Source organism: Electrona antarctica (assembly GCF_951216825.1).
Source record: "Electrona antarctica genome assembly, chromosome: 15".
Lineage (NCBI taxonomy): Eukaryota > Metazoa > Chordata > Actinopteri > Myctophiformes > Myctophidae > Electrona > Electrona antarctica.
Window position 1 is genome coordinate 14,851,711 of NC_136796.1, and position 19,942 is coordinate 14,871,652.

At 44.9% G+C, this 19,942-nt stretch overlaps 1 protein-coding gene across 2 annotated transcripts in view; it reads right to left on the reverse strand.

The window, feature by feature from the left end:
* med30 (mediator complex subunit 30) overlaps positions 1-19,942 on the reverse strand; it is a 61,203-nt gene that overhangs the window by 15,577 nt on the left and 25,684 nt on the right. For both annotated transcript variants that reach the window (XM_079522863.1, XM_079522864.1), the window contains one exon: positions 18,727-18,834. In XM_079522863.1, coding sequence (XP_079378989.1) covers positions 18,727-18,834 — 108 coding nt within the window. The remainder of the gene's footprint in view (positions 1-18,726; positions 18,835-19,942) is intronic.

Below are 19,942 nucleotides of genomic sequence, written 5' to 3' on the forward strand. Positions count from 1 at the left end.
TGGAAGGAGCCGTGCTGGTGGGAGAGGGTAATTACCGATGAACGGACAAAGCCTCAGAGTTACGGGTTAAATTCCCAACACGGGTCACAAAGTGCCAAACGGTTGAGGCTTCCCACTCTCACGGTTTAATTAGAGAACTTTTGATACAAATAATAATAATAATAATAACCAGTAATACGCCGTAAAGGCGATAAAGTGACCGCTAGGGCTGAGAAACTCTACCGGAATAATGTCAAGAATCCCACTAGCAGCAGCTGTCCGTTTAACATTAGCACAACCACAAACGTCAAACCCATATCCAATGAATTACTCACGTAATGCTGCACGTAATGCTAATTAATAGATAGGCTGGTTCTACACTATGTGGATGTCATGGAACAACACTCCATGGGACTTACTTTTCACAGCATCTAGAACAGATGTAAACTTTAAAAAAAAACATTTTTGCGCGATTGAAGAAGATATCTAGCATAAGGGCTGCTACGGAGGGTAAATCCGCTAAAACGGTATGGAATGCTCGGCTGTTTTTTTTTCCAGTGACGAATGGATACGGGTCTACAACTTAAGGTAAAAAAACAGCTTGGGCTGAATTCTCCTTCAAGGGCAGCGTGGCCGTAGAATAAAGGCGGTGCATGAGATATGGTCAACGCTGAACGACACAGTGGGCGTGGCCGTAGAATAAAGGCGGTGCATGAGATATGGTCAACGCTGAACGACACAGTGGGCGTGGCCGTAGAATAAAGGCGGTGCATGAGATATGGTCAACGCTGAACGACACAGTGGGCGTGGCCGTAGAATAAAGGCGGTGCATGAGATATGGTCAACGCTGAAGGGCTATAGATGGTAGTGAAGAAGAGCTTCTATAGGAAGCCATCACTGAAGGGCTATAGGTGGTAGTGAAGAAGAGCTTCTATAGGAAGCCATCACTGAGCAATAGTCGTCTAAAACAGTGAAAAACAGTGAAACTTCTTTAGCGGTCTAGGCTTAGCTTAGACGTTGACTAGCTGTTTCTTAAATGTCTAGCCTATATATATAGACCGTAGACGTTTTTTTAAAACGACTAGCTGTTGAAACGACGTTGTTTCAACGTCTAACCTAAGCCTAGACCGCTAGACTTTTTTTAATTTTTATACCACGATTTTGTAACCCATTTTTCACCCCTGTGTCAATTATCTAATGTGATCCTGGGCTCTCTACACACCCTCCGCCAACCTAGTCCCCATATATGGGGGACATGGGGAGAGCAACGGACTTGAACTCATGCTTCCTTCATGCCTGAGTGTCCAAGTTGCTCCTTTTACACCTGACAGGGGGGAGTTTCCCTGGTTGGACATAGCACGTGGAAGGAACACGTTATTCCAACCAGTTCCTTTCCCCTCCATCAGGCGCCCTGGCTGGCCAGGGGGAGGCAGTTTAGAGACCAGGATTACTGCATGTTTTTTGTGAGGGTACCTACCCTAGGGGACACGGGGAGAACATGCAAACTCCACACAGAAAGGCCATTTCGCCAACCCCGCCTCGGGTATGGGCACCGATGACACGGAGGAGTTAACACGCCGCCAGCACCCACAGCGTCCCGAGCGGGAATCGAACCCAGGACCTTCTAGCTGTGAGGCGACAGCACTACCAACTGTGCCACCGTGCCCCCTAGACATTTTTTTAGACCAGTTATAACTATTGTAGATTTCCGATCGGCTATTTTCAAAATATTTTTTGACATTTTAAAACTTGAAGTTGAAATTCACATTCTGCATAATGAGCACTTTTACTCTGGTACTATTAAATACATTTTGATGCCAATACTTTTGTAATTTACTCAAGTACATTTTGAATTCCGGACTTTTAGGCTACTTGTAACAGACTAGTTCTAGATTACAGTATTGATACTTTTAAGTAAAAACGATTTTTTTCCACCACTGGGAGCTACTTAGTTACAGCTTCAGCGCGGCCAGGCAGCAAGCCTCCACCCACACACTCTTCTTACATTATTCAGACTGAAAGCCCTTCCCACGGCAGCGGTTTCTGGGATGGACGTTGCCAAAGCGTCAGTCTTCGGCGATTGGTTCATACCAACCAATCAAAATAGTAGGAAAGCAGATGACGTCGTTGTCAATCATGTGGCTATGGCTAACCCGGTTGCTAACTAAACAAACACAGTCAACGAGGGCTACTAGTATGTAAACAAACACTGTAAAATATGTCGGATGATGATGAACGACAGATGTAAAACCTATTTATCATAGGGCGAGATCGATACGGTCGCAAGTTACCACAGTGAGGGCAGCCATGTTTGTTGTTTGACGTCATCAAGTGACGGCGCTGATGGACAATCAGCCACTGCATAGGATTTTCGATGCAAACTGACACTGCCGTAGCAGAGTCACTGAATCGCCAGAACATATTATTTTTTTAATGCATGGCTAGCGATTCAGGGCTGGAGCCAGGCTAGGCTCCTGGTGGAAAAAAGCAACAACTTTGAATAATTTCAAAGGTTTTTCAGGTCAGGTGGCAGCTTTGATTCTTCGTAATATCAAAGCATCTCATCAGTTTCTATAATCTGCAATAGCAATGAGAAATCAGTTGCCTTATGGGACTGCTAAGAAAGTTCCAATTACCATCTCCCTTTTTTAGAGGGACGTTAACAGTGGAATCCGGTCTGGCAAGCAGATTTCTGGAAAGATCAAAACGTAAAGCAATGCAATTCCACCTTACTGTATTACCTGCTAACCCACAGCACAGGACCCTTCTTTATCCTCTCTTCTATATGCAAAGGGTGTGAAATGCAGATTTACAGGTTAGAAAGATAGTAGGCACTGTCTAGTTTTTCATCCCAGTCAAAGGCCTAATCTACGATTCATATATCCTTAAAGGAGTGAGAAGCACTTGCGGTAACATCCACATATTTAATTCTCCTTCGGCATCTGATATAGCGGTTTTCCCTTTGGTAGACACAGAGGAGGATGAGAGGTGATGCTCTGAAGTAAGAAATAAGAACCATTGAAACTCTGAACTCTCACTCTAGGTACTCACCATGACTCCTAGGGGGCGATCACAACGGGACACATTTCTACACACTTCTTTCCCAACGTGCTTTAATGATAATACCAGGCAGGCATTAAAGAAATCAGTCATAGTCGAAATACTAGATTTAGATAACATCCCTTCTGAGAATTTCATCTCCTTTTTTCAAATTAGACATAATGGTTCAGTCCAAACAACAACAGCCCCTCACTGAACTCAAACCATCTAGGTTGGCTTAATTCTAACATCCGAGCTACACCAAAGTACGTATGCGTGGCTTTGGCGCACAAGATAAAGATAATCACACTTAATTCTACCAGCTACACAAGGACCATACGCACATGAGTTGACTAAACAAACAGCATCAGTTTATGAACAGGGTACATCATAGCCATCACTTGATAATATGTATTGTAGACTATTGATAATAACTACATATATATCAGAATCTATCAGAATCTTTGATAATCATCACAAATAAGAAATCACAAAACAATTGGTGGACAGATATGGATATATGAGCGTGAGAGAGAGAGGGAGAGAGAGAAAATGTGTCTATTGAATGCATTCTGGGAAAATGTTCATGACTGGCAAGATGACATGAATTGATAATGGTTGATCCAATAGAGATATGTGATTTGATCAGTTTGGATGAACTCACAGCCCAAGACCGGCAGGTTTATTTATGAGCAGCTTCCAATCAATCAGACGACTGCAGTTGATTCAGAACGCATACGGCTCGACTCCTTACATATACCAAGAAAGTGGAGCATATCACTCCAGTTCGTAAATCCTTACACTGGCTCCCTGTACACATGTGTGTCAAAGAATTGATACCACTGTTGGCCTATAAAGCTTTAACCCATTCAGGCCTGACGTCGAAATTTAAAAAAAAAAAGTTTTCTAAATCATGACAATTTTCGGAAAGATTTGAGGCACATTTTAACGATTTTTCAAAAATAGCAGACCTACAAGTTCATAGCGCGCCACTCGGTGGCGCGCTATGAGCTTGTAGATCTGCTATTTTTCAATAGCTAAATTATAACAATGTTTAAAACACCAAAAGGGGTTCCCGCCCCAAAATGGGTTAATGGTTAATGTGGTTAAACGCTAACGTGACATGGATGCGTTCCAGGTCTCAATGGGTTAAATGGTTTAGGGCTAAATACATGTCTGATCATTCTGCTCCAGACCTCTCATGCTGTGATCACACGGGCAGATGCAAAAGATGCAAAGATCACAGCGTATCTGTCGCTTTGTATATCTGTTGCTCACGCGGTCGTTGACGTCATCAAGCGTGCGTCTGTAGTGACGTGTCATTGCAGCTGCAGTTGTAGCTTTGTAGCTTTGCATCTGGAAGTTGAACCCAGCTCGGCTTAAATTTGTAGCTTTGTAGCTTTTGCAGCAGCTACAAACGTTGGATGCATCTTTGTATCTTCATGTCACTGGCTTCCAATGACAATGAATGGTAGAAATTTTAAAATAGTTCAACTAGACGATCTACATCGACACGTTGAGAGCTTGTAGATCAGCTATTTGAACTATTTTAAAATGTTTTTCAAAATAGTAAAAAATGACAAATAAGTTTAGGGGTAAGGGGTCAGAGATGCAAATTCGTTGCATCATGCGTCCAAAAACGAACAAGCAACGAATTGATAAATGCTATCATGTCCCCCCCGGGGGTCCTGGGACGCAATACTGTACTCAGTACTGTACTGTAACAGAATCCATGTGACAAATAAATCGTGGTTAAAAAAAAGAATAATCCACTGACATAATCATTTTGCATGATTCATCCTACGTTATAAACAATACAATCCACGTAGGAATCGTCCTAGAAACACGCTACAAATGATAATCATAACACACAGACACCAGAGGTTTTTAGAGAGTGCTGTCATTGAGGGGGCAGAAAAGAGCACAGTCACGTGACCCATGCAATGCTTGAGAGTGTGGCCCCATGAAGTGAATGGAGTTGTCGCAACCCTCTCATCTAAAGGGCACTGCCTCAGACCAAAGACCAAATTCACTTCTTTGAGCATAACAGTACAACGCGGCGGAGCAGTGGAACAGTGGCGTCTCTCTGCCGTGACACGAGCAGACCTGATTGAATGGGTAACATATCCGTATCCGCGGACTACCGCGGACCCCCCAAAAGTGTTTTTTCCAAGCTCGTAGATCTGGAATGGCCATTGCTCATTAACGGAGGAGGGATTGAGCTGTGCATAAACGCACCAAACAATTATTTAGCTCACTGAGTGTACCACAAAGTATTTAGTTTACTTATTATATTTTGACTTTATTTATTTTGGCGCCATTTAATTTGCTTTATTGTTCTGTTTGCATATGCACTGTCAAAGAAAAATGACAAAATATGACTCCTAACGTCACTGAAGTGGGACTCATACAATGTGCCTCCTGAGACCCATCTAAAAGACCACCCCTAGCATTACATTGAAAACCTATTTACATCACTATATATAGCTGCCTATGGCTCAATTAATGTGAATATGTTGAACCTCATGTAGCCTACATACTTTACCAGCTGGATATGTTGTGTATATATGTAAATAAAATTTATTTTGTTTGATCGCCCAACTACTATAAAACTAAAGAAGCCCCACCCAGTAGGGGAGGGGAAGCCTCACCCGGCCGTGGATATTTCTGGCAGACACCCTTGGCGGCTGATTCCTGCTTTCTGCTACAAGAACCACTGGAACAAGAAATATGAAAACATTGCAACATCCTTACTGTACATAAACCCAGTCAGGCACAGGTAGAGGGGGACAGGGGACCCCCAAAGCATCCCACGTTTAATTGCTTACACAGACGTCAAACACGCAATACAGCGGAGCAGGAATAATCAGGGGTGCTCGACACCGAGTGTTATAAAAGGTTAGAAAAACATGCGTGTTCTCCCCAAAACAGCCTCAGTCCACCGCTGTGGAAGTGCTGTGCCACTACTGAGATGACCCCCATGACCCCTGCCCACCCAATTAAAAAGTCCCTGGCATGCAGAGAGCTTCTAATGGGGTACACATGTGGCGGCTAATAAGACGGTGGTATGCCCACCTCCTGTGCATAGACTACTAATCGCCAAGAGATGTGTAAACACACCGAGACGGAGAGGAGGAAGAAGACATACAAAGAAAGAGGAGGGCGGGGTGGGGTCCGAGAGCAGAAGGGAATGGAACGCGAGAGAGAGAGATTAAGACAGACAGTCCAGCAGGACGACAGAATGAGAGAGGGGAACGAGGCTGATATGCAAGAGAGAGGAGGGGAGCATCTGCCAACCAGGCTGTATGTGTCCCTCTGTCCCGCTCTCATTACCGTTTGGAGGTTGTGTTTTGTTTATCGGCAGGGCGCGGCAGACTCCCCGCTTGCCGTTCAGATAACACTAACCACCAATGCCACTGGAATTCATTAAACACGCCAAACTGGCAGCCGCCAGCACAGGATTAGGAGAGGAACGGCCATTAGCATTGCCTGCCCGCCTACCTGCCTTTCTCCCTTCTTTTAATTTCTCACATTCTCATTTGAATAAAGAGGACAGACGCGGTAATTAACAGGGTCTTAGAAAAGCGAGGGGGTACGGGGATAGAGGGGAAGGGGGTGGCGGGGGCAAGAAGACGTACCAAAGATACAGAAAGAGAGCGCAGAGAGAGAGAGGTGGGGAGAGAGAGAGAGAGAGAGGGAGCACGAGAGAGAGTGTGTGAGAGAGAGAGAGAGAGCGGTGGTGAATTAATAACAGGCCAGATCTCTCCAAGGCCTCCTTAACAGGCTGTGACAGGAATTTATTCACACTTAGGTTGGTATTAAATCAAACGCAGAGCGAGTGGCGGTGGCAGGCTGCAGCAGCGGGGACATGGGGCGGGGGGGAGGTTGGTGGCAGAGAGTAGGGGTGGGGGTGGGCGAGTTCAGGGTGTCTCCCCTGTCACACTGTCCGCGGTGACTCCCATGACACATTGAGGGAGACGGCCATCGGCGAAGTACCCCCTTATACCTCCACCATCACCACCACACTTTGGCTGGATTGACGGGAGGGGTGGGAGCGCTATATAAAGAGAATGAGTGATGTCGTCACCACACGTCAGCCCGGTCCCACAGCCCAGATGGAATGATTAGCAAGCAATCCTGACTGACTCATAATGAATCATCTGTCCATTTTTATTCAGGAATATGAGCTGTCACTCAGGCCAGACAGACAGCCAAACAGCCATTTGGTCAGTCAGTCAGTCAGTCAGTCAGTCAGTCAGTCAGTCAGTCAGTCAGTCAGTCAGACAGGATGCCTTTGTACCATTCATGCAACAGACAGCTGGTGAAAACAGAATGTAATTGGCTCGTTAAAAACAAAAACAGAAAAAAGAAACAAAAATCTTGAGTGAAATTAACACTTGCTGCCAGAGTTCTTCAGAATAAAGGCGCTAGAGTGCCAAGCAGATGAGGCAGATTTTACTCTGAAAAGCTCCGCCTTCCATTTCCCCCAAAACCGGGAGGTATAATGTTCCATTAATACCTCACGCTGTCAAGTCTGATCTCTCTTTAGAAGTGTTAATATTCCAAACGAGATGCTTGGTCAGAAATTAGGACAGAACATCAGCGTTCTGATCAAAACCACGGACAGCACCGTAGATTCAGAGATAATAGCAGGATTTGTCTGCCCTTAAACAAAGATGTGACATGTCCGGGAGGCGTATATCTATTCTACGTCCGAGCATAGACATGGTAACGCCCCGCCTGCCTGTGATTGGCCTAGCGACACCATAGACCGACCTCCGGCCTTACCAGAGTTTCCTCCGAGGTAGATATGCTGGATAGTCTAATGCGAGGTTACTCCTTGGTGATAAATAAATAAATAATACAATAAAGGAACTGGTCGGAATAACGTGTTCATTCCACGCGCTACGTCCGGCTGGAGAAATTCCCCCCTGTCAGGTGAAAAGATACAGCTTGGACTCCTCATGTATTGAAGGAAGCATGAGGTCAGTCCGCTGCCCCCCCAGGTTGGCAGAGGAAGTGTAGCACCCAGGATTATTAGATAATTGACACTGGGTGAAAAAATGTGTTGCAAAATCGTGGGATAAAAAAAAGAACTAAATAAATGTGTTAACGATCAGTAAGGGATTCAGAGGGCGCATCTGTTTTGTCATTATGCATCGTCGTCGTCCCCCCCCCCCCCCATTTAATTGGGGTGTGACCAGTAATGTGGGGTGTTCATTATGAACGTACTCTGCAGGCACTTGGGGTATCGCTCAGTGTTGTGTTTCTCATTGGAAGTTAAGCAGCGCAGCTGACTGTGTCCGTTGAATTGATATGCACCATCACATCCAAAGGATGGCACCAAAGGTCTGCACGCAACAACACTGAGCAATTGCAGCCCATTATGCACCAATTAATTATTACGGCTATTATTGGATAATGCATTTTAACCCATTAAGACACGAGGCCGAGGCCTGGGCCATGGCTCAGTGGTCCAGGCACCTTGGCTGGTAATCCAGTCTGGCAGTGTGCCGCGGGTTCGACTCCCGATCCCGACGGCCTTTACTGCATGTCTTCCCCCCATCTCTCTCCCCATTTCCTGTCAGCCTACTGTCTGTCCCTCCATACAAAATATAAAATAAAGGCGAAAAAACACAAAAAAAGACCGATTCTACACATGTCTTCTGAATCCTAACAGTTGTGTTTCCATGTCAGCGGTGCTCAAACCTTTTCATGTCAAGGCCCCCCTAAATTATATGTATTTGGCCGCCGACCTGCATCTCAAAATAATATATTGTTCCAGGGACCCCCAGAAGCAAATATTTGAGTTAAAAATGTTCACTTAAAAATATACATATATTCAAAGATTTGCACACATTTTCACGATTTTTCTTAAAATAGCAGATCTACGAGCTTGTATCTGCTATTTTTGAATAGCCAAAAATTAAAAGCTATATAAGGTCACACAGATGCCTTCATGGTCTTAATGGGTTAAACGTGTATGCAAACACCACTTACTTTTAGTTTACATGCGAGCGCACACATGGATTAATTTCTGTACGTGCACACAATCCCACTCATGGATACGTACACAAACAGCTCTCGCGGCGGCTAGACTGTCCATACTCTATCTCCAATGCACACAGGAGCAGCTCAGAGAACACATAGATATGCACCGACACGCGTGCATACGTGATGTAGTACATGCCTGTCCCATCCGTTGCAAGGACACAAAGACATAGGCAAGCACACTGTCACGGTCACGTGTGCAAGGAACGCACGCGCACACGCGCACACACACACACACACACACACACACACACACACACACACACACACACACACACACACACACACAGCGTGCGTCCTAGTGAGGACACACTTGTGGAGAGTGATGAGAGGGATGCCCCCTCCCTCCTCCTCCCCCCCCCCCCGGAACGGCGGGGCAGATTGCATCACCATCAGTCAACCAGACTCCGACAAACAGCAATTACCCCAATCGACAGATAACGAGAGCAAGGCCATCACTCACAGCCAAGATGGCCCATAAAGCAGCCAGACATTACCATGGAGAGAGTCATTCATCTGCCTCTCCTACCCCCCCCCCCCCCGCCCCCCCCCCCCTCCCCCCCAGGCCCCCACAACCACACGTCTCTAGTCTAAACTCTTCACTGCTACCTGTTCATTCTCTCAACTTTATTTATATAGCACATTTTACATGACCAGGTCAACCAAAGTGCTGTACAGGTTCAAAAGAAGCAAAGAACAAAAACAATACAATGTAAACAACCATTTGAAACATGAAAAACAAACAGGCATTTTTAGAAGAAGTGAAAGCAAAACGATACAATATAAGCAGACAATACTAAGGAACAAACAAAGCAGACTATATTGCACTAGTGAGGGGAACAGGGCTACTTCAACTGACACTAAAGGCCAGGGAGAATAAGTGGGTCTTAAGTAAAGATTTAAAAGTTATGATGGATTCTGGGGTGGTGGTGGTGGTCGGGGGGGGAAATCGAGCTGAAATCGAGCTGAAATCGAGCTGAATATTGGTAAGTGTAAGTCCTGCAATGATGTTGGTGTTCGGGCCAGTGTTCATTTCGTCGACTAAAACTATGACGAAAAATGTTTGTCGACTACCTTTTTGAGTGGTGCTAGCCACTCCAATGACAATGTACCTGTCTATCCCTATATATGTATGTCTGTCCCTGACTGTGTATGTCCGAATGAGTACGGCAATAGCGTTGCTTGACCACCAAGTGTCACTGTTGAGCAGCCACAGGCCCATTGACCACTGCGCACGCACGCACGCACGCACGCACGCACGCACGCACGCACGCACACACACACACACACACACACACACACACACACACACACACACACACACACACACACACACACACACACACACACACACACACACACACACACACACACACACACACACACACACACACACACACACACACACACACACACTCATGTTAGTAACATCCAACCATTCCATCACCCGTTTATTTTCCATCAATATGTGTTCAGCCGCAGTTTATTATCGTCCCAATAATAGAGAGAATCTTAAATTAGGATCATGCACTCCATGGAACGGAATGGAATCTTGGATCTCATGGAATCTTTTATCTATTCTATGGAGGGGAAATATGGGGGCCAACAATCTTGAGCTACTGTAACATGTCAGCCAAAATGCGCATTTGGACTTTATCTATCCGCTCACGCATCAATCTCTTCTCTCTATGTGCATGTTCTCAGAGCAGCCATCATATTTTCTCTGTCACGTGCAGGTGTCTCCTGCTATTCCATTCTAGAGCCCATATCGTCATCCTTAACTGTGACAATCCACTGTTGTCTCCACATCTATCAAACCATGCCGCTTTCATCCGTCTTCCAGCATCATCTCGTTCCTTTCATGTGTGTGACTGTGTGCATCAAGTGGTCTTCTTTGACTATCTTCTTTTTTTTTTCTTGCTGCCAACATTCGTTCATTCTTTACCCTCCACTTCCCCCGTCTACCGGTACCTTTTCTTGACAACACAGCTATCTGTCTGCGTCTGGTCATCCATCCATCTCTTCCGCCGACTACAGAATTACCCTTTTTTCATCTTTCAGAATGCTTTCAATCTCCCTCATCCTCTGTTATATGTAATGTTGTTTTCTCTATCACAAATCTGCCATTCACAAATCGGGGGTGGGGGTGGGGGTTGGTTATCCTACGTAAATGTCATATGTCACTTTGACTTAAAAAATACAAAATATGCAGTTTTATACAATTCATAGCTCTCCTTCACTCTTATCCTCATTTTATCTGCTCCCTCTAACTCTCTATACCTCCGTTTGTTAACCTCTATCCCTCCCTCCCCCTTTTCCTATCCATGCATCCCTCATTCGGGACTTGTCTCTCCGTCACCCCTCTCTCCTCTCCTCTGGTCTCTCCGTCACCCCTCTCCTCTGCTATCTCCATGCCTACTCCTTTCTTTTCCTCTCTCCATCCATCTCCCGCTCCATCCCACCATTCGTTTCCCTGTCTCTCTCTAACCCCTCCTTCTCTCAATCCTTCTATTTTCATAAAACCATCTTTCCTTCCCGTTATCCATCCCTCCCTACCTTTCTGTCCATCCATCCATCCATCCATCCCTCCCTACCTTTCTGTCTGTCTGTCTGTCTGTCCATCCATCCATCCATCCATCCATCCATCCATCCATCCATCCATCCATCCATCCATCCCTCCCTACCTTTCTGTCTGTCTGTCTGTCTGTCCATCCATCCATCCATCCATCCATCCCTCCCTCCCTACCTTTCTGTCTGTCCATCCATCCATCCATCCATCCATCCATCCATCCATCATCCTTCTCTATCCAAAAATATATTGAAACAGACATTTAGATCTAATAACCGACTCTGGCGACTTAATCTTGCTCGGTTAAATAACCGAGAATCACCTTTTTTCTCCTTAATATATCAACAGATTTTATATAATCGATGAAATTGATTAGTCAGATTAACCACTTAACCCCTGTATTATACTTCATTGGACAATGGTATCGTCACGTGAGAAAATAGCCGCTCTACGAGATCACAATGCATCGCGATGAGACCTGCTACGAGCTTGTAGGTCTGCTATTTTTATAGGCTAATTGTTTAGTAATTGTAATCGAGGCTAAAGTTAGTTTTAAATAACCGTGTTCTTGATTTGACATAATATCGCCCGGCCAGGCCCAACTCCACTCCTGCTGTGTTCCAGTCAGTGTTGATTTTGACAGCAAATTTTGATTTAGTTTTAGTCACATTTTATTCAGCTTAAATGTTTTAGTGTTAGTCTAGTTTTAGTCGATTAAATATCATACGATTTTAGTCGACTAAATCTACAGCAGGCCTTGATGGTGTCATAATGCCTGATTTTACACTTGTTTACACTCCGATCAACAAGAGCTGAAGTTGTGAGCTTGTAGATCAGTTATTCGGGTTTTCCTCTTAATTAATGTGGTCGACGAACATTTTTCATCATAAATTCTGGTTTCAGGACCGTCCTGTCTGCTTGTGCAGACTGTGTTCCAGGAAAGTCCTGTCTGCTTGTGCAGACTGTGTTCCAGGACCGTCCTGTCTGCTTGTGCAGACTGTGTTCCAGGACAGTCCTGTCTGCTTGTGCAGACTGTGTTCCAGGAAAGTCCTGTCTGCTTGTGCAGACTGTGTTCCAGGACCGTCCTGTCTGCTTGTGCAGACTGTGTTCCAGGACTGTCCTGTCTGCTTGTGCAGACTGTGTTCCAGGACCGTCCTGTCTGCTTGTGCAGACTGTGTTCCAGGACCGTCCTGTCTGCTTGTGCAGACTGTGTTCCAGGACCGTCCTGTCTGCTTGTGCAGACTGTGTTCCAGGACCGTCCTGTCTGCTTGTGCAGACTGTGTTCCAGGACCGTCCTGTCTGCTTGTGCAGACTGTGTTCCAGGACCGTCATGTCTGCTTGTGCAGACTGTGTTCCAGGACCGTCATGTCTGCTTGTGCAGACTGTGTTCCAGGACCGTCCTGTCTGCTTGTGCAGACTGTGTTCCAGGACCGTCCTGTCTGCTTGTGCAGACTGTGTTCCAGGACAGTCCTGTCTGCTTGTGCAGACTGTGTTCCAGGACAGTCCTGTCTGCTTGTGCAGACTGTGTTCCAGGACAGTCCTGTCTGCTTGTGCAGAGACTGCAGACTGTGTTCCAGGACCGTCCTGTCTGCTTGTGCAGACTGTGTTCCAGGACAGTCCTGTCTGCTTGTGCAGAGTCTGCAGACTGTGTTCCAGGACCGTCCTGTCTGCTTGTGCAGACTGTGTTCCAGGACCGTCCTGTCTGCTTGTGCAGACTGTGTTCCAGGACCGTCCTGTCTGCTTGTGCAGACTGTGTTCCAGGACAGTCCTGTCTGCTTGTGCAGAGACTGCAGACTGTGTTCCAGGACTGTCCTGTCTGCTTATTGCAGACTGTGTTCCAACTTCCAGGACAGTCCTGTCTGCTTGTGCAGACTGTGTTCCAGGACAGTCCTGTCTGCTTGTGCAGAGTCTGCAGACTGTGTTCCAGGACCGTCCTGTCTGCTTGTGCAGACTGTGTTCCAGGACAGTCCTGTCTGTTTGGGCAGACTGTGTTCCAGGACCGTCCTGTCTGCTTGTGCAGACTGTGGCCACCGCTAACATCTGCTTCCCCCCCCGTCCTGCTGTACGTATGCACGTCTCCTCTGCTGATCACAACTCCCCAACGCATGCTGTCCTTATTGCCGCCTTAATATGCAGCTGTGCAGCCTGGGCAGAAATCATGGCTAAATATGCTACAAATACTTGCGGACTGCATCGGAAGGCCCACGGCCAGATTGGAAATAAGCGTGTCTAATTAATTGGTTTGTTAGCCTCGGGGTTCACATATATATGCATGTGTATGGGTGGTTTTCAATGTGTGTGTCCCAAAATACACAGTTTTGTTTGTCAAAATGTGTCCATGTGACTTACATGTGTGTAATGTGTGTATAATGGGAAACACTTCATAATTACATTTTTACATCCAGAGAATTAAATTATTTAGAGTACATTATTTAAGCAATTACTTGGTGTAAGTGCCTAAAGCTGCAATCTGGAACTTATTTTAATGGGTAAAATGGTATTTTAACCAATTTGTATGGTAGAGTATGTTAATACAATAAAGCTAGCACATCAAATTAATACGCATACATACCGGTATTCCACTCGGTGAGAGATGGACTAATAACCTATAAGTCTACCTATAAGTCCAATTCAATAAAGAGGGCTGTATTTTATAGGTCTGGTCAAATATACTATGGAGGTATCCAGGTGATATTTATAGTATAAAAGGAAAAGGCTTGTTCTAAAAGGAAACGACTACCATAAGAGTAGAGAGCTAACACACCAGATTGACTGGTACTTTTGAATTTTAAATAGGTTGTATTCGTGTTGGTTTCTCACTTTTTGATGAGGTCAGTGTTGTGATCTTCATACTGTATATGGAGACGGCGCGAGCCACATTAGTATGACATAACTTTTATAGAGCCGAAATAAAATCAGGTCGGGTACCCCTCCCGAACATTGTACTATGCTTTAACATTGTACTATGCTTTAACATTGTACTATGCATCGACCATAATAACACACCTAATAGTTGAGAGGTAGCGCTGCCTGAAGCTCATAACGTAACATCTCCCCTGTCCAAGCAGAATGCCCTATTGGTAGGATTATGGTCCGTCATGCAGGAGACCGGGACTAAATTCCCAAACGGGAATTTGATTGCAGCTTTAATCAAATGATATCAACAATGTGTTAATATAATTGGAATAAGGTTTGTATGTGCGTAATGCGTATGTGTAGTAGCCTATATATATAGCCTATATATCTATCTATCGGTCAACATTGAGCATTTTCATTTGTTTATATATTTTCTTTGCTAAAGCTTGTGCAATGTTGTGCTGTGCTAAAAACCTAAAGATGGAAAGTCAGTCTGCATTAATCCTAATCCTATTAACAAGCTTATTGTCTCAATCTCTTTATCTTTGTATCATCCACATGTCGTAGCAGTAAGGATGACTCGAACACAGCGGAGAATCCAAATTGGGGGATTGATGCAAAACAACCAAGGTCTGTGTGATAATATACCATTTCTCTGTTCAGATATAATGAGACAAGCGAAGGCTGTGTGTCTCTTGTACACTTCCATCTCCATGTTTGTATATCTGTGTGTGCGTGCATGCGTGCGTTGTCTGTGCTGTATAGGTGTGTTGGTATATGCCTTAACATGAATAATAAACTGTTGTTCTTTCTTCACGGGTACTGCGTTAACCCATTCAGGCCTGACGTCGAAATAAAAAAAACGTTCGCTCTGAAAGAATATATATTCAAAGATTTGTGCCGCATTTTTACGATTTTTCAAAAATAGCAGACCTACAAGTTCATAGCGCGCCACTCGGTGGCGCGCTATGAGCTTGTAGATCTGCTATTTTTCAATAGCTAAAGTATAACATAATGCTTAGTTAAAACACAGCCAAAATGGGTTAAAATATGACACAGATGCGTCCTCAGGCCTAATGGGTTAAGCATCCCTGGGCCCTCACTCCGTGGTTTGTGAGGTGGTTTGTGAGAGGTGTGATACTGTGATGAGTGTATTTCAGACTGGGCAGAGTGCAGTCGAGTGGCACGGTTCACTGCAATGTTTCACTTACTGTAGTGTTAACATTTAAAAGGCAGCCGGGGGAGCCAATACAGCGATCTTTAAAAAATAACCAGTGCTCATCTCTGCCTCTATCTTACACAGGTGACCTTGGACCATTATCATCACCGCAGCAGTCAAGACAAGACAAGACAAGGCACACAGTCACTCACACACACACGCACGCGCACACACACACACACGTGCGCACACACACACACACACGTGCGCACACACACACACACACACACACACACACACACACACACACACACACACACACACACACACACACACACACACACACACACACACACACACACACACACACACACACACACACACACTGCAATGTAGAAATACTCTGTTACAAGTAAAAGTCCAGAATTCAGAATTTACTTGAGTAAAAGTACAAAAGTATTGGTAACAAAATTACAAAAGTAGAAAGTACTCATTATGCAGAATGTCCCATTTTCCACAACTTTTCAAATCTAGAAAATGTATAAAAATATTTTGAAAATAGCACTGCTCTGTACTGAGCATGCCTGTAGGGATCCTAGGGGGCAGGACACACACACACACATGGACACGGACACGGACAAACACACACACGGACACACACACACAAAGAGACACACACACAGACATTTGTATCGGTATTTACAACATCGATACAAATTGCAATGCCAGTCACACCTCACATGTTGGCTACACGTTTGGTTTACAGGCAGAAAAACAGGGTTTAGGAAATGTTTACATGTATTGTACACTCACTCTTGAGTGTAAAATGGATAGCATATAAGAACACTGAGGATTTACTTCTGTTCTGATGAAGGATAAAACAACGTCAAATGACACTCACATCTCACAGGTATACTATGCCTCATTTGGCTTTGAGGCAGAAAACAAAATGTAACAAAACTCAGAACGAATGTCTTCTGGGAGGAAAATATGCCCAGAAACCTGCAGTGTCAAGCAAGCTGTCTCGTTAAATACCGGCAGTTCTGTCGCGTTGACTTTGGAGGAGAAAATAAATATTCAGTGGTACTAGCGACAAGAGTAAACAATATTTACTTAAATTACACAGATTAACCTTTCAAAGTTACATTTATCAAATACGTAAGTAAGCTAAGAACCTAACATCCGTCTAACCGTGGAATATCTATATAATGAAACTATGCATATAGACAGACTATAGAGTTCTATGTCTACTGTACATAAAATCTAAAATCTAAATTACATAAATTGAGCCTTTGCCTGTAAGGTCGAGGCTAGGGAAAGTGCTAGCAAGTAGGCTAAGATGGAGTCTGAAGTGGTGGGTTTTCAGACTAACTAACTAATGTTTTACTGTAATTCCAGTCTAGGAAGGGTTACTTTGAAAAACAGAACAATGTTAAACAGACTGCTAGAGTATTGTAAGAGTTACAATTGAATGCAATATTATAATGTTATATGTTTTTTATTTCTTTTTTCTCCCAGTGCAGAGTGATTTATTTTCATGAAGCCTACGGGTATCCATGCACGCGCCCCCATCCCCATTACTCACCACATGGAAATGTCAACTTGATGGGCCAAGGCCACCTCTTGCAGAGAGAGATTAGGCCTAATCCTCGACTCAGAATTATCTATGGTAGTATGCCACAACATCAAGGGCCAGTCAATGGTAACAGAAGCACTGAGTTCAACTATGGCATTATGTGGGCTGAAAGCGTGCTCCAGAAATGTCCAAGGGATATGTTTTCTACTGAATTAAGTGTGATTCTATTGCAGGATTAGTACCCTGACTAATGCAGCACTCCGTTTACCTTGCTCCTCTGCAGCTCTGTAACAAAACCTGGTCAAGATTAAACATTCCAGTGAAGGTTCCCCGTTGACTGACAGTGTGGCGCGTGTCAAAAGAACTACCCTTCTATGCGTCAGTATCAGAAAAGAGGCTCTCTATCAGAGCCGGGCTAAAAACCCGCCTGACAGTGAATAAATTGCGAAAGTGCTTTAGGTGCGCTTGATGTCAGACAACTGAAACAGCTCTAAAGTGAGTGCATCATACATCACTGCCTTGAGAAATAAAGTCATCTCATTCTTTAACATTTTAAACACAGTCAGCTACTATTTTGCTCATGTCAGCTTTCTCCCCCCTTGCACTGAGTTCAAACACAAGGTACAATAATCCTTTCTTACTATTCGGAGCATGTTCAGCTACCACAGATTTGCCTCGTCCATCTGACTACCCATGAGGGTACTATTAGCACTGTACTGTCTTTGAATGCATATTTAGCTGTTGCTATTGTCCAGGTAGCTCAGTCGGTAGAGCTCTCAACTTTGGACCACAAGGCCATGGGTTCGATCCCGGCCACCGCCAACTCAACGTATGTGTAGCATGGCTTGGGTGCAGCAAGTCGTGCAGTAAGTAGTGGGAGCTGATGGTAGGTGTGGCGCTCCACCTCAGCAATCCATCTCCCAGGGGTCTAGCGCATTGTAAGGACTGTCACACGGTCGCGACGGTAGAAAACATTATTTTGTTTTGAGTGCGTGCGTGCGTGTGTGCGTGCGTGCGTGCGTGCGCGCGCGCGCGTGTCATGACGACCAGCGGGGGTCGTTATTAAGGCAAAGTAACACAAAATAATCAAACCACTTGGCAAATGGCAACACAACTACAATACACAAATATATGTCTGGTGTTCATGTGCGCTACTCATATTCGTTCTGCGCGGGACGTTTGGGGAACATTGGTTACCGTAATGACTGGAAAATTGCGCAGAGGAAAAGTGGTAAAATGAACTGCTGTGGGCGCCGGTCGGGCACATGGGCACAACGGCCATCTGGGCAGTGGGCATATCATTTTTCGAGGGGCACACGGCCAAAGAGAGGGGCAACGACGGCCATGGCCGCCGTGAAATTCCTGCCCTACTCCTGACCTACTTCTAGCGGTGACAGCCAAATATGTAAAGATGGCTGTGATAAAAACCTGTGGTTTTGATATGAATGATTGTGCAATGTGAACATCCAACATGCGACTCGTTGTCTTTAGTTTTACCTTGTTAACCTCCAGTATCTCTCTTCTCTCCTCCGTGGCAGGGCGGCTCTGGCTGGCTGAACGGTCCTCGTGTTTAGAGCTGTCATCCTCCACAAAGGGAATCAGTTGCTGGAATGTTGAGAGAGGAACAGTGAACACAGGTCAGTTACTGGAAGTGAAATCTCAGATAGTGTCAGAAAGAACCAGAGGTTCTCTCACTGGCATATTTCGACCACCAGCATATTCTCGAACAATCCTCAAAGACTACCCCACCCCATCTCCGCACAAAGCAAAGCAAAGCAAAGCAAAGTTACTATAAGCTCAAGAACTTGTTTCCAGCCAGGCCCTGCTCATAGAACATTTCATGGTCGTGGTTCAATGCCTTGCTCAAGGGCACTTCAGCGGTGGTAATGTTAACGTGTCGGACCGCTGATTCGAACTGGCGACCTTCCGGTATCAAGACCGCTCCGCAATCCGTTCGGCCACAACCACTGTAGGCTATATAATTAGTAAATAACTGTATAAGAAGGGATATTTATTGTCCCTGCCAGGTCGCAGACGATGGTTTTGCCCCTGTTCAGCCGTCCTTCTCCGACACTGTTGGACCAATCTGTGGGAAACGACACTCCCTGGCCGGAGGCCAGAGAAGCACCTGCTTTTTATTGTTATTATTGGCGTACTGGACCAATCCACATGAAACATGGCCAAGGAAAAACCTACCTTAATGTTTCACTACCTTAATTACCACCGCTGAAGTGCCCTTGAGCAAGGCATTGAACCACTACCATGAAATGTTCTATGAGCAGGGCCTGGCTGTAAACAAGTATCTGATGCTTAGTCCAGTTACCCTGGGTAAATATAGTAACTTTGCTTTGCTTTGCCTGTTATAGTGCAACCATGAGACAGATTTTTGCGAAACACATATTTTGTTATTACTCCTACAGATTCTGTCCAAACCTCACGCAAATCGGTATACTTTATCTCTGTACAGTGTACACATATGATCACATTTCTCATATTCCTTTCCGATTGGCTATGATTGGCTTCCAATGGTTGTGGGGGTGGCCGTGCCCGTTTTGCACAAAATGCCACACATCATGAATGCAGTGCCCGATTGCTGGGAAACATTCCCACTAAGCCAAGGAAGAACCTCCATCCCAATTATATTTCAAATCTTCACACGGTGGCCCACTTCATGTTTTGGCGTAGGTTCAAGAGGGTAGGCAACCCGGCCTCC